At 31.5% G+C, this 16,090-nt stretch overlaps 1 protein-coding gene across 2 annotated transcripts; it reads right to left on the reverse strand.

The window, feature by feature from the left end:
* Positions 1 to 13,876: 13,876 nt before the first annotated feature.
* Positions 13,877 to 16,071, reverse strand: LOC115969852 (protein RESISTANCE TO PHYTOPHTHORA 1, chloroplastic). 2 transcript variants are annotated; one of them, XM_031089484.1, is made up of 4 exons: positions 15,709 to 16,068; positions 14,987 to 15,197; positions 14,378 to 14,547; positions 13,877 to 14,289 (listed from the first exon to the last, which is right to left on the reverse strand). In XM_031089484.1, the coding sequence occupies exons 1-4, from the start codon at positions 15,952 to 15,954 to the stop codon at positions 14,263 to 14,265; spliced, it is 654 nt and encodes a 217-aa protein (XP_030945344.1). In that variant the 5' UTR covers positions 15,955 to 16,068; the 3' UTR covers positions 13,877 to 14,262. The 2 variants fall into 2 exon arrangements, with proteins under 2 accessions (XP_030945344.1, XP_030945345.1); XM_031089485.1 differs by lacking the exon at positions 14,378 to 14,547 and having other exon boundaries at positions 15,709 to 16,071.
* Positions 16,072 to 16,090: the final 19 nt, after the last annotated feature.

Consider the following 16,090-nt stretch of genomic DNA (forward strand, 5'->3'; position numbering starts at 1 on the left):
AAATGATGCATTAATTATTTACTTAATATGTTGCATATTTTTATAAATTCCTAGGAGTGTGCTGTTAATTTTATTTATTTTATTTCTAAAAAAAAATTATATATTTTGAAAAATACATAAGGGAGGGGATTTGTTCAAAAGTCACCCTAGCTCCTCCCCTCCCTCCGCCACTATGTGTGATCTATCCCCATAAATATATTGGATCTTTTTTATTACTCCAAAAACAGTTGAAAACCAAAGTGTTTTTTTTTTTTTTTTTGATAATTATTATGTGAAAAACTAAAAAAATACATGAGTATTTAACATAGGAAAATGCTAACGGGTGCTCTTAGGATAATGATTAATAATCCATTCGAATAAAGTTTTTACGGGAAAAGGAAAAAAAAAAGTAATTAATGTTTTGACAACTTTTTTTCATTTCCCATAAAAGTTATGTCAAAATTTTCTTAAAATGTATTGGTAACAATTGCCCTAAGAACACTTGTTAGCATGACCCTTTAACATAAATTGAGTGTATGGACTAGAAAATAAAGGTCAACCCTAATTTGGTGACAATAAAATTAACTAATTGAACCACCCAACATCTGATGTTCTACTTTTGATGTGTTGGTGATACTACTTCATAATTGTACCATTTTCTTTTGAAACCCAATGACAGAAATTTTTTCGTTCTAACTACTAAAGAAGGTTTAAATATATATATATATATATATATTTAGAAACAACTACTATAGGTGTTAGGTATCAAGTGGTTGCCAAAAAACCACATTTAAGGTGTGCCAAGCCAATACATTGACCAAACCTTAAATGCAGTTGTACACAAGTAGCATCGAACCATGGATTACTAGATGTTAAGTTGTTAACACTAAAAATCAATCCATCTTGAGATAAAAGTATAAATCTTTTTAGCCAATAAAACTTTTAGCAATAATGTAATAGGAAATTGAGGTTAACGTAATTACACATTAAATTCTACAGTTTAAAAGATGTACCAAATTAATAAGGGAATGAACTAAACTTCAAACGCAATATCGCTCTACTAAAAATAAAATATAAGTTTAATTTGTTACATCCTCTAAACTATATGTCGACATCCCCCCATTTCTCTTTTTGGTACAAGACAAATCGAAGTTTCCTTTCTTAAGCCACTTGCCATGTCCAATCATTAAACCTTATAAAAAACCAAAATACACAAAAACCGTATATATGTAATTATCTAAATAAAAGTAGATAAGAAAAAAAAAGGGGGGGGGGGGGTTTAAACTTTAGTTTTGTGATTTGACATCACATGACAATTCACAATAGTATGGCACGCCAAGTTGCATGACATATATAGAACAGAAGAGAAGATTAGAAGAAGCACAAGATGCCTGTGTGGGTGTGGGTGTGGGTGTGCGGGTGTGGGGGCCCCTAACCCTATTTCCTAATCAACGAGCTTTCGTTTCTGGGTTGGGTCCCAACGAAAGCCTCTATTGTTGGCTTATAGACGAGGAAGGGAAGGTGTGCGGGTCCCATTGCCAATGGCGAGTGGTTGGTGTGGCCAACCCAAGCTGTGCATTGCGCACATGAACACGATACCCTCACCACCACCACTAAAAGACAACTCCATAACAATATGACCAACCCCTTAGCCTCCTATTCAAGCCACTCCTCCCTTCTCGGCTCAGCTCAATTCGACCTGACTCAACTAGGCTCGGCTTTGATTTTTTTTTTTTTAATTTTTAATTTTAAACACCAGGAGCGGCTTAATGTATTTGGAGGCCTAAGACGAAAATTAATTATCTTATTTTAGATGCAAAATTACTACTAATTAACAAAAACTACGTATAATTTTTTCTTTTTTTAGAAATTTTATAAACAAAAAAAATTTGACAAATTTTTTCATATTTGTTGATATGGTAGATTGATAATAGTAAGTAAAAAAGTAGTATTAGTGGTGGATTTAGATGAGAACTAGTAAAAGTTTGCTAATTAAACTCTTATTATTATTCTTATTTTTTTTTAGAAGTACAACATTCACAATATTTTTTTACAACAAATCCTAGGTTTTTTTTTTTTTTTTTTCATTTGAAAATATCACTATAATTATTTTTTTGCCATCAATAACAGGTTGTAACAACCTACTACTTAGCATAATTGTAAAAGTGTTGTAAAAAATATTGTGGACGTTGCATTTTTCTCTATTTTTTATTTGTTTTTCATTTGATAAAAAAATATTATTTTATTTATTGATTATAAATAACCTTATTGGTTAAAATTTGGGGGCCTTTTTTTTACTTGGGGCCTTAGGCGGCTGCATTTCTTGCTCCACTGTTCAGCCGGCACTATTAAACACTACCATAATAAAAAGCTTTAAAAGATGTTTGCTGTCTTATTCCCTAATACTGCAAAAAAGTAAAAGAAGTTTCCTTAATAAGTTTCATTCATTGCAGGTTGATAGCCATAAAATGTAGATGCATGCATGGGACTTGAAAGTTGAAACCTAAGTTAATTTAATTCTTCTAGCTTCTTTTTATTTTATTTTTTATATATAGATGTGATAAGATTTCAATCTATGACACACATTTTACGATGATTGCACTTATTATCAGATTAAGACACTAATAAATTTTAAGTATAGGTGAGTTAATTCATCTAACCTAGCTTGATAAACCACTATTGTGTATTTCATAATATATTTTGTTATTCTTTTAAAAAAAATTAAAACTGTGATGCTTAGAATCGACCAAGTTTAATTAAATCTTAATTTATTGGCCTATTAGTTTATATTATAGTAATTGAATTGTGGGTATATTGAATTTGCTTCCACCAAAAGACCAATTGATAGATAACATTATAAACATAATAACGCGTTGATACGCTATCTAGATTTGTAACAATCATTTTCTTTTCTTTTTATTATTAAATAAGAGCATAAGACCTTCAAACTCTTTTGATATAGGCCTGGCTGCGTTGGGTAAGACTTTACAACCTTTGCTGAAGAGGACTTTCTTATTAGATAATTAAAGTGACATCATTCATGACATTTGCATATATTTGAAATTGTTTTCAATGCAACTATTCTCTATGCGATTAATTGTCTAGATATTTAGTTAAAACTTTAATGGTCATAATATATAATGACCATTAATGAGATGTATGTGCCCTTTCGTTATCTCCATGGGATGTATTAATCCTTACATATAATATTGAGGATAATCGAATATGAATGAAAGTGTTACATATAATTGGCTAGAGATTTAGCTGAACCTTAATCCTTAATCATCATGTCATGTAATGTATAATATGCACCCTTTCATTATGTCAATGAGATATATTAATTGATCATTATATATTATCTTGAGGATTGCGTCCATCCCCCTATTATTCAGTAGAGACTTAAATAGGACTTATGACGTGACATTGTTCAACATATTTACTAACCAAAATGATAGATCAAGGTTTACTTAAATAGAAACATGCTACGAATTTGAAGTAGGAAACATCACTAAGTGAAAGATGACATTATATCTTATTATCATTTATAAAAATATATGTGATGAAAGGAGTTTTAAATTAGTATTAAAATTATTTCTTTTTTGTATTTTTAATGAGTAGAAACCTAGTAAGTCACATCAATTTAATTAGGCATTAGATTTATAGGAATTGTTCAAATTTTATATTACTCGTGTTAAAGGTAAGAACACACTTCCCTTAGATTTTCATACCCCTATTGGTTAGATTTTCCTTTAGATATTAAAAACTTGAAAGGACCAACAACCAATGATTTTTCAAGAAGATTTTTTTTTCCCATTTTCACCAAATTTATATACAAGGCATGTTCAAGCATGTCTTTTTCAACAATCTCTCTGCCAAATTTATATATAAAGCATGTTTAAGCGTGATTTTTCCAATGGTCTCTCTCTCAATAGGGATTCAAAACTCTTAAGATGCTTGACTAAATTTTTAGATGTGTGTAATCACTTGATCCATATACACTAAAAACTTATTGGGAGAATTGGGAATAATTTGAAAGTGTTGGATAGAAGACTTGAATTATTAATCTAAAAAATTACATGAGGCTAAGAACCATTAGATCAATCTTGGGGGTTACATTTAAGTATGAATTAATCTAACAAGATTGATTTTCTTTTATCAAAAGTAACTTTAACGGAGACATCCAAACCTCAAATCCTTTATTCCCAATTATTATATCATTAAAAAAAAAAAAATTGATCTTCTTTTCTCCTTTTGAAAGTCCAAAAGAAGTACTTTTATTCCTTTTTTTTTTTTTCTCAAATGATAAAATAAAGGGGTGTCCTATAAAGTTAACCTCGTTTACTTTCCTCATACTTTGCAAAAAATGAAGGAGAATTTTGTTGTTAAAAAGAAGAAACACCCATCCTTTTAAAAGTGAAAGAACTCCATTAGCTTTGCTAGATTCTCCTGTGACAGAACACACACCCATGAGAAAAGAAAATAAAAATGCATAAATAAAACTAAACAGATTCTCTGCTGACAACAAGAATCATATAAAACAAAAATAGCTCTAATCTTGGTGTGGCTAACTTAGCCAATCTTAAGCTCACTCTGATGTAGGACCCATCATGGAAAGGCCCTGATTCCATTACCCTTTTTGGGAAAAGTGAAAGGTGAACATGAGAGGTCCATGTTAAAAGTAACCCTCATATGTGAGCCAATCCGATGGAGACTAATTCAGTATTCACAACCACGAGAACCCCACAAAAAAATAAAGAGTCAAATAGCACTCCAAGAAATTTCTCTTCAAATTGTAGTTTGCCAATTCAACTTCTTCTTCTTCAACATGCACAAACATCAGTCTACATCAATATTAAGCATATACCTGGAAAGATCCAATGATGCCATTGATTATGAAAACCATAATAAATAATACCCAGATATTAGTTCCCAATCATGCCTATATTGGTTAAAAAGGACAAAAAAAAAAAGGGATACATATATTACGTATGTGTTTGACAATAATTTTTATACTGATTTAGATTACGTATAATATCTTAAATTATTGAACTACGTTAAAATGCACTCTGATATACTAATTATCCATTGTTTTCAACTTGAAAAAACCTTTAAAGAGAGAGAGAGAGAGAGAGAGAGAGAGAGTATATATTCGCTAATTTAATATCATTTCCTTCTCTGTCTCTCAATGTGCTGTGCCAAGTGCCAAACTTTTTGTGAAATTTGGACGGTGGAGAATCGTATGGACAAGTAATAATTCTATTATGCATGGACCATTCAGAGTTGGTAATGTAAGAGTGAATTTTTTTCTCTTTATGATAAAGCATAAAAAATTGTCGAACATGCCACATAGAGTTCATCACGACCGTTCTATATATAAAGTAGGAAAAGTAAAGAAGTAATGGCATTCTTCATGATTTGCAATTTTGCATGATGGGTACACATTAATTGATTGGTGCTTTGAAAGATAAGTATAACTGTAATTGGGTTCCATATTCTAGTTTAAAGATAATTTAATTTAGGCTTAGATTGCATCATTTTTTATTTCATGCCTGTAGTTTTGAAAAAATTACCTTTGGTAATTACTTATAAGTTAATACTAGTCGTTAATCCATGCAATCCACAAAATGGATTATTAAAAAACATTAATAAATGCTATATATATATTGTTATATATATATATATATATATATATAGAGAGAGAGAGAGAGAGAGAGAGAGAGAGAGAGAGAGAGAGAGAGAGAGAGAGAGAGAGAGAGAGAGAGAGATAATGACAAAGCGGAAATGTGTGGACAAGACTAAATTATCCTAATTTAATAGTTATTTATTTAGTATTGAGTTGTTTTATTTTAATAAAACATTGAGTTTCAATTAGTTTTCATCTTTCATGCTTTAAAAACTAATGTTTAAATTGATAAATAACATCCAATTAGCATGAAAAATAATGCTTAAAAGATGACATGGCTATATATGAGTTGAACCCATGCTTAAGGTAACCATCAAAACAATGTTCAAAGGTTAATAGTTATGTTATTAATCAATTTTTTAAATTAAAGTTTTTGTAGTTTAAAATAACACATAAAAGAAGAGTTTATGATTCTATGGATCGAATGATAAATAATATCCAGTTGGCATGAAAATTGGCATGCATATTAAAAACATATAGAATATTTAATACAATAGCGAGATTTTTAAAATATAAATTCAATGACAAGTTATTAAATAATGTAACATTACTTAGAGTTACCCTATATATATTATAATGATAATGGGAAAAAATATAAGTTTTTTTAAAAAGAAAAGTTTTATGTCAATACGAGAAAGAGTCAAGTAAAAACTTCAAATGTTTTCATTTTACATATAAAATATATCAGATAATATACGAACAAACTTGGACTTCATGGTCTATGTCACGGATTTCTAATTGGAATAAGTTATCTACAAGGTGATACAAAAACGAGTTTGATTGGTTGTTGCGTTATAGATATTAAAGCATGTAGTAGTAGTACGCAAGTTAGGTTCTTTTTATAGATATAAAGGTAGTCATGGGCAACTTGGCTTAAATAAATGATAAAGCTTCGCTTTTTGAAATCTTTTTTACAATGACATTTGTATTCGATCAGCATACGATATACAGTGACATCTGTAACCCTTCACAAGTCCCAACAGGAAAAATGCCACTTCATAAATGATAATCTTTGTTTGTGGAAGAAACCTCTTTGAAAATATTAAACAAACCATTTTCCACACCATACTTATTAGTGAGAGCAATGTTTGATAGCTGCTTCAACGTGGGAAATGACGAAATGTTAACAACAGTGAGAAAAAAAAAATTTTTGATTGTTTCAATAAACATTTGCACAGGTCTTTCAACATTCTTTTTTAAAAAATTTTGTTGTCACTAAATTTTTGTTGTTTCTAATTCTTTTACAATACCCGAATTATTTTTATAAAGATTCTCATTAGATTTTAAACAGTATATATAGAGTATTAGTATATAGGTAAAAGCTTAGAACATTCGTGTCCGAGTTTTTAAAAAAAAAAATATATATATATATATATTACATTTTAGAAAGTTACTTTATCTATTTTATTATAAACTCATTTTACAATATATACCTAAGCTTGTGGCTACACAATAAAATAAACTACACAATAAAATAATATAAAACTATTACAGTGAGTTAGACATAAGGAGAGAGAGGGGTAAGTGAGAAGAAGAAAAAAAAAAAAAAAAAAAAAAAAAAGAAAAGAAAAAGAGAAGCAATTGCTATAGTGACATCATACTTAAACAACCTTCCTATAGCTTGTGGCTAAATTTTTTTAGATATATACACCCGAATGTAGAGGTTTTTTGGTGCTGGGGTGTTTAAAAATAGCTATTGGGGCCCAATGCTAATGCTCTTATTAGAGCATCCATAACAGTGAAGCAAAAAATATAGCTATTTGGCACTTACAAAAGTCACTTTATCTATTTTACTTCCTTACACCCACAGAAATGGAGCTATATTTTTCGCTATTTGATTAAAATAATACAAATAACTCATTAAAAATAATAATAAAAACATCCCAAAAAAAAAAAACACCGGCACAGCACAAAAATCCACCACCACCACCAGTCCACAGCAGGAAAGAAAAAACCACCAACCTAAATACTTAATCTTTTTCCTCAACCTAGACCAAACAAAATCACCAATTACAAACAAAATAAAAAATCACCAATCACAAACTCAAGCCACCACCCACCATTAGAAACCCACCATCAAAAAACCACTGCAAAAACGAAACCCACCTCCACTACCACACTCACTGCCACCAGCCACCACCGCCCACACCCACTGCCACTGCCATCACCGCCCACAATCTCAAGGCAAATCAAAACCCAATCACAAACCCAAAACCAAATCACAACCTAAACCCACCATATCAACCAAAACCCAGCAAAAACCGAAAATCATCTAGAGAGAGGGCTAGAGAGAGAGAGACAGAGAGAAAGAGAGGGTTAACTTACCATGGATAACCCCCCACCGTCGCGCTGTCACAACCAAACCCACCAGATCAACTAAAACCGAAAATCATTACATCATTTGAGCTTGGATTCGATCTAGAGAGAGAAAACGACGGAGAGAAAGATCGGCGTTGGGCAGGGGCTTGGGTCGGCACTGGGCAGGGGCTTGGGTCGGCGATGAGTGGAGGAATTGAAGCTTGCAACAGGAAGAAATGAAGAGGGTGAGGACCGACTAAGGGGAGAGAGGAGCAACGGGTAGAAATGGGGAAGGAGGAGAAAGAAAGAAAAAATTTCTAACCATGTGTGATTACAAATAAAATAATTTTTTTTTTTTTAGCTTTGAGCTATAGTGCACATCTATCTTTAGATGTGCACTGTAGCTGAGAAGCAAAAAAATTTGGCTAAAGCTCCATTACTGCAGCTCTATTTTTGTAATTAGTGGTGCTAAAAATAACAATATAGCTATTTAGTACTACTGCTGTGAGTACTTTTAGGTGCTATATGTTAAGTTTTCTAATTGAAATGAACCGTATAATTGTATTGATCATGCACAACAAAAATAGCATTACATTTTTCAAGAATAATTATATTCAATCATATAATTTATTGGTTAATATAACAGTTATAACCATACCATTAAATTTAATTGAAAAATAACCATAAGTTTAAATTTAATTAAAATACCTTAAGTACAACGTCAGAAAATGTTCATAAATTTTAATATATTATTGTTGGTCTGAAACTAGTTGAGATCCTGTCAAAATATTTAATTAAGGCACAGATTGAAACAGATATATGTATAAAAATGTTTCACTTTTAATACCTTAAAATATGTTGATTGACTACAATCAAGTCATGCTCACTGCAACTCTCTCAAGTAAGATATTAAGGGAATGAACCTAACAAGCAGTAAACTATGTACTTAGACCTACCACCACATGAGGTTGTGGCAACATACATTAGTATATGAGTGTAGTTGTATAATATGAATTTTAATATTATTTCTCAAAAAAACCAATTAATTGCTGATGAGTCTGTCACGCGGCGAATTCCAATATATTTTATTATTATTTTTCTGATAGAAACTGTTTGATTTGTATATATAATGTGAAAAACAAACAATACGCGCATAGATCATATTCGTTTAGCCATTTAGTTATATAGAGAGATATGAAAGATGAATATCTTCCTCTCATTATTCGAAGAAGATCTTTATTTGATACTTTGTCCTGATGGAATGAATAAAATGGAAAAGAAAATCAAATTTATTTTTAATTACACTAATGTTACATATATGCAAACTATTTGTAAATTGTATTTTGTATATGTAAAGATTCAGACCTCAAATCTTCAAAATTTTGATTTTCTTATATCATCAATCAAAATCTTGAAAATTTAAATTACCAACACCTTTTATTGGTTCTTCCCATAACTTTTTCATCACATTGCAGATAAGTCATTTTAGTGCCACTTACAAATGATGAAATTACTTCTAGCTAGCTGGGGCAAGGAAGTTAATGCACGTTTGCTTGAATATAAGCACAATAAGAATAAAAATCTTATGTCCCACTTTGAGTATTTCATTTTATATTCTTTCAATTTCAATTGCAGCCTGTCACACCTCTCATTTATCTCTTTCTTATAATGTAATCAAAGTTTAAAATACACATTAATGCATCAAAAAAAAATTAAAATACATATCAGACTTCTTGGCGTATAAACTAAAATGTTAAAAATGAGAAAAATATTTTCAAAAATTAATTTGAAATATTGGAAAATTTTAATAAACGTATTATAAATGAATAATATATTTACTGAGTTGCCAAATCATATATATCTTATTAAAATTTATAAATTTTACTCTTCTTCTTTTCTTTTGGTAGAAAGAATGCAGAGGAACTTTATATAGGTCAAAACAAAGTCTTTTTGGGCCTGGTATATGGTATCACATGAATCCAGGCCTGCAAGTTTTCTATTCCTCCTGACCCGTCGAGCTAGTGCATGACTGATGACTCGTGAGCAAGTTGTAATCGAATTATAATAAAGAAAGAACGTACAACCTTTGTATCCTTAATTAACTTCACACATAGAATACATGTTTTTTTATATGTGTTTACTGAAAATGACATATTGTCTCCATTACCCCATGATTATGCGACCCATCTTCGAGCATGCTTTCCCTTCCTTGCCAACCCCAACTAGGCAATCCTAATTTTGCTATTTAAATATGATTTTTGTTAAAGAAAGCCTTAATGACAATGATTAAGGTACGTCTAATATTTTATTAAAAAGAAAAATTAATTGATGTTTTAAGGGCATTGGTTTAAGGTACATTTTTAGAAATTGTTTATGGGAAAAGAAAACAAATAAGTAATTTTTTTGGCGGTTTTTTATATTTCTAATGAAAGTGGTGTTAAAATTTTCCTAAAATAATTTATGAACAATTATCCTAAGATACTCCTTAACATGACCCTTGTGGGGACTGGCTCAAAATAACACGCCGGCTCTAGGCCCGTCCAAGGACGTAGCCCGTCCGAGGAGTCAGCGTAACTCAAGCAATCCTTATTCAGACCCACGGGGCAAAGAAAACATGTCCGAGGAGTAATTTCTCCTCGAATACTGAAAATCCGGAGCAAAGGTACATCCAAGCCACTACAGCCTATCTTCTAAATACGTAAAAAGGAAGGAAACCCAAAATATCTCAGCAAAGGCTGCCACCACCACATTAAATGCATTACAACTACTCTCCTGGCCGCATTAATGTGGAGAAGACTCCAGAACAGTGCTACCTTGGCTACCGCAACTCACAAAAAACTGAGAGAGGTATCTGATGGGACATGTGCTCAAGTGGGGGTTTGGATGATCAACAAGTGTAAAGCCCAGATAATTGGAAAGGGCCTAGATAATATGTAGAAGTCCCCCAAGAGAAGGGGACAAGAAAAAAGAGGAGAATACGGTAGCATTGAGAGGAATCCTATTGCACTGATCTGTATCCATTAATCAAGTTTCTGGCCCTATCATTCCTGGGGATCTTTCAATACAGTGGCATTTGTTCTTGTTCGTGTATTCCCTTAACCCATGCAACAAACCGTTTAAACTTACTTAAACCGAGTTCTTTAGCCCATACTCTACAAGAATTCATTGTATTGGACTTTTTGGACCAAGACTTGAACAACAAGGATTGGGTCACCAAATTGTTCCCCTACAACCCTTTATTAAATATTATATATATTTACAAGAAATAAAGTCAAATGTTATACACATATATTTAAAAAAACACACACACAATTACAATAAATTTATGCATGTAAGCCAATAAATCATTAATATGGGTATTTTACTTTTTAAAAGTTTCCATTATAGTTCATAATTGAGCATTTAATTAATCTTCAATCAACTTGTGCCATTAGGGCACTTATTAATAGGATTTTTAAAAATATTTCTACCAAATGGTTGAGATTAGGGAGCACAATAAATTAACACAACTGGGTTGTTTTTATTAGTTAAAAACTCAAGCATTAAGTTAATTAATGATTAGCCAAAGCCCTGAGCAATGCCTGGGCTAGGACGCTATGTGAGAAATTGACGATTTCCTTTATGTTATGTTCTCAAAAATTATTTGTATTTTGAAAAAAATTAGATACAGACAAAGGTTTTATTATTAAACTTGCTCCACTTTTTGATACATAAAGGTAATTTGAGACAAAATAGTCAAAAAAAAAGAAAAAAGAAAATAATAGAAACAAGTGAAGAAAGCATATACCAATATACCATAGCATAATTGTAGCTACCTTGGCTATGGTTATTAATAAATTTGTCCTTTGCTCAACGGATACCCTAAAAGGTTGCCCAACAATAATGTTTTATTATATGCTTAATTTATTTTTTTTCTGAAATTTCTTATTCTTAAATATTTCATAGTGCTTTTGTGCTTAAAAAAAAACACAAGTAGAAATATGAAAAAGCATAATTTAATTGAAATTATGTAGATAATCTTTATTTGCTTTTTTGGGATGAATATGGATATAAACCTCGCAAATTGTTTTTTTAGATTTTTTTTTTTTTTTTGGTACACAAAGGAGAGTTGGGGAGTATGATCCATGCTCTACACGGCTGTACCCACTCCCCAAATTTTACTTAAAAAATGTTTGTCAACATATGGAAACTTTGTAATTTTCTTGTTTACATGTGAAAGAAATTAGAAAACTCCTTGAAACAAACTTTGATGTTGCCAATGGCAACCGGGTTCCTTTGTAACCTGTTGCTCGGGGATTCTATCCCCTGCACTTACCAAGCAAAAAAAAAAAAAAAAAAGAAAAAAGAAACAAACTTTGATGTTTTCTACTTTTCTTTCAATTATATTGCTTGAGCTTGAGGTGCATAGATTTTCATCATAATTTGTGATCACTTATATAAGTATATATCAAGATGGCTTTCAACATGACATCTTGGAGCCATGTATGAGTTTCACTTGCCTGCATCAAACAATGGCTAATTGAAGTATAGGTACAAACAAAAGAGTTACATTTAGATTTAACCAATGAGAGGAACATGTTAAGGGGTGTTTGGTTCATTGTGATGTGCTCTTAATATGATATGCATTACAATGATGTGACATTAAAGTTTTTGGTTTATTTTATTTTTTCTAACATTATCATAATTTAAAATTGCAAAATATATTACATTATCTTAATCTTACCATCTTCCTAAACAATTTAATATTGTATTCTTGTATTAAGATTACATTAATATAATATTACAATAACATAATATTACGACGTAATTTAATATCATGGCGAATCAAATACCCCTTTAATGTTATTGGCCACCTCCAAGTTTATCTAGATTATAAGAGGGTTGAAGCTAGCATATATATATATATATATAACCTGTAATTTTTTTTTTTTTTTTTTTTCTGAGCAATATATAACCTGTAATTTGGGTAATATACAATCTCCACATATGATATACTTGGTGGGAGGGATTTGAGATAAGGGTGGGCCGAGTCAATTTCTGTCCAATCTGCTTGAACTAGGCCCAGTTAGATTATCTCACAACCCCAACAAGTATAGGCCATACCTGAAATTAAGCCCACACCAATTTAGGATATAAGAAGTTAAAAGGCCCATCAGTCTTTAAAACCAGTAAGCCTTAGAATAAGTCCAGGTCCGAACCCCTTAAATTAAGCCCCAAACCCTTTTCTTTTAAAATCAGAACCCGCATCTAATTTAACTAAATGACCCGTAAAACTTCTTGAAATTGCACAAAAGCCACTGAATCTTTGTGAACTGATCAAATTTTAAATGAGCCAATTGTATATACTATATAGCCTTAAATGGGATGGGACAAAATTATATTTGGAATGAGTCCATTTTCTAATTGAGGTTATTAAGCCATACTGAACAAATGATTTAATGAAGATGTGTTCTTAGCGCATTTGTTAGTAGACCATTCTAGGCAAATTTTGATATCATTTTTATAAAAAAAATAAAATAAAAAAATGTCAAAAAAATTATTTATTTTTTCTTTTCTTATAAAATGTTTATAATTTTTTTTTTCTAAACCAATGTCCTTAAAGCATCCATTAACTTTTTCCTTTGTAATATTAGTCAAATGATGGAATGAAAATGCTTCACAAAGTTATTTATTTGTCTGATAGTGATACGATTGTATTCATTGATACTGAGTTTTGGTAAATAATTTCTTATGCAATGAAATAATATACTTAAGTAAATAAAACGTTATATTTCTGCATTGTTTTGTGCTGGTTTTACCCAATTAGATGATTCAATTAAGTATTATTACTATAAGGAATAGTAATTGCAAGCATTGCTTATTTACAACTATGCACATGAAGCAAACAAACAAACAAACAACAATTCAAGACTCATCATATACAAATTTATCATTAATTAGTTTTTCCATATGAACTTTGAACCATATACATCCTAAACATGAACAAAAGGGAAGAAGAGAACAAGTAGAAAAAACATGAAAATTTTTCCTAGATCCCAAACTTTGAAGCATTCACAGTAACTTGGTATATATTTATCATTACATGTTTAGAAGAAAGAGGAAGGTATCTTGTTTCATTCGCCTTGGTGAGGCAATCCTGCTGCCCTGTTAATTCACAAATCATCTTCATCTTGATAGCTAGTTGGGCAATGGTAGGCTTTAATAAATTTCATGTCAGACATGCATCACAAGGTTATAAAATTGAGAATCCATGACAGTGATGAGATTATTATCCAACTGAAGGCAGCCATCAATTTGACTTCCTAGTCTGTTCTCTGCAGCCACCCAAACTGAAGAAAAAGAATATATTTCAGTAGAGAGAAACACAAACTAACAAAGGAATACAAAATTCAACATCTCTGAAGAAATGAAGCTTACTTTCCATGCATACATTCCAAGGAAGGCTATAGTATCTGCAGACCAGACAACTGCAAAGGACTTCCAAAAGAATGGAATTATAACATTGATTAATGGGACGAGGAGAAACAGGTAGTTAAGAGCCTCTTTCTCATTCTTTGAGCAGTCTCGGGCTCGGAGGGAAGGAATTGCTGCAAGTGATAGAAATTTTCTTGATAAGATGCAGTTCTGTAGAAACTGAAATTGTAGTCTAGTGTGGGTAATTTTGAATGGCGGTAAGTTTGACTTTAAGGTATGACAAACAGAACTGCAATTGCTAAGAATACTAAAATTGGTTGCTTTAAATCCTATCCTACAAGTATATGGCTAATTATCTCACACACACAAAATCCTATAAAGTTATAACCAAAATTGAGTTAGGTGATTTCTTTGACAGCAATGACAGGTAGTTCCTAAATGCCGCTTCATCAAATCTAATTTTAATTAGAATAATCTTAAGCATGAAAACATTATAGAGAAATCAAACGGTTTGGATAGAATTCCTTATCAAATATAAGTTCAACATTTTGTTCATATATTTGACACATCAACTGAGAGTGAGGTTGAAATTTAGTAGGGGGCATAACTTACTGAACATCCAAATAGACCACATTCCCATTAGTCTCCATAGGTCCGGTTCATTTGATGGGAAGATGAGATTAAAAGACAGAGCTCCACCTAACAACATTGAGGCATAACCTTGAACTTCAAAAACAGTGTACAAGGCAGTTCCAGGTACAGCAGGGTTTTTGGTAGCAGTGGAAGCCCTTGGTGCAAAGGTTGCAGCAGTCTTTTGAGCAACCTATCAAGGAAATTTAAAAATAAAAATAAAAGCATATCAATGATCAAGCCTTTTCTCTCATATATTTTAAGAAATCAAAAAATATTTTAATAGAGAGCACATTGTATACAACTACCCCTAGTCGAGTAATGTTAGAGACATAATATTTTTCACAACTAATATAATAGTTGTGGTTGGAGAGTCCATGGTTGATACCACTTTTGCTATGTCATAATCATAGTCATGACTATCAGCAAAAAAAAAAAAAAAATCATAGTCATGACAGGCCATTTCAACCGTTGTGAAAAAATTTGTAAATAAATGTTTTGTCCATAAACTTATTGCCCCTAATCCTTGGCTGATGTACTTACAACATAATGATATACACATATTCATTGTGGGGTCAAAAAATAAGGACAATGATACATGAATTCTCAATCTCCAAAAACAGTTCAACTGGGCATTTCCAAAAACAGTTCAAACATAAAGTTTAGAGCTAGGTTCACCCAGTAGAGAGCAAGCATGTACCAACCTTTTTAAGGTCTTTGTCTAATGCAAGAGGAGCAGCGGTGGAGGACTTGCTTGCTCCAGTGGGTTCTGCTTGTGTCTCTTCCTTGGGTTCCTCTACTGTTTGTGCATCTACTTCACTGGAACTGGCATGTATTTTGAAGCTTTTGGTGCGAGCTTGAGCATGGGACAAGCTGTTTCTGAGGATTGGAATGAAACGGAACCTTGTAATTTTGGTGTTGCAGAGAGACGTTGGGATTAGCGTGTTCATGTTGTGCACACTGTTTTCAATGGTATGGGAGACACACAGAAAGAGATAAGAAGCCTAAGGCAGCTGAGAGGGACAACAAAACGGCATAGTTTTTGCCAACCGAATTTTCTTGTTTCAGTTTTTTTTAGAATAAGTT

This window comes from Quercus lobata, chromosome 12, assembly GCF_001633185.2.
Source record: "Quercus lobata isolate SW786 chromosome 12, ValleyOak3.0 Primary Assembly, whole genome shotgun sequence".
NCBI classification, from domain to species: domain Eukaryota; kingdom Viridiplantae; phylum Streptophyta; class Magnoliopsida; order Fagales; family Fagaceae; genus Quercus; species Quercus lobata.

Excerpts from the sequence above, each read along its gene's own strand:
- LOC115969852 (XM_031089484.1), bottom strand. The coding sequence starts at position 15,954 with ATGAACACGCTAATCCCAACGTCTCTCTGCAACACCAAAATTACAAGG. Across the intron at positions 14,548-14,986 it reads GTGGTCTATTTGGATGTTCA|CAATTCCTTCCCTCCGAGCC; the intron begins GTAAGTTATGCC and ends TATCACTTGCAG. Across the intron at positions 14,290-14,377 it reads TTGGAATGTATGCATGGAAA|TTTGGGTGGCTGCAGAGAAC; the intron begins GTAAGCTTCATT and ends CTTTTTCTTCAG.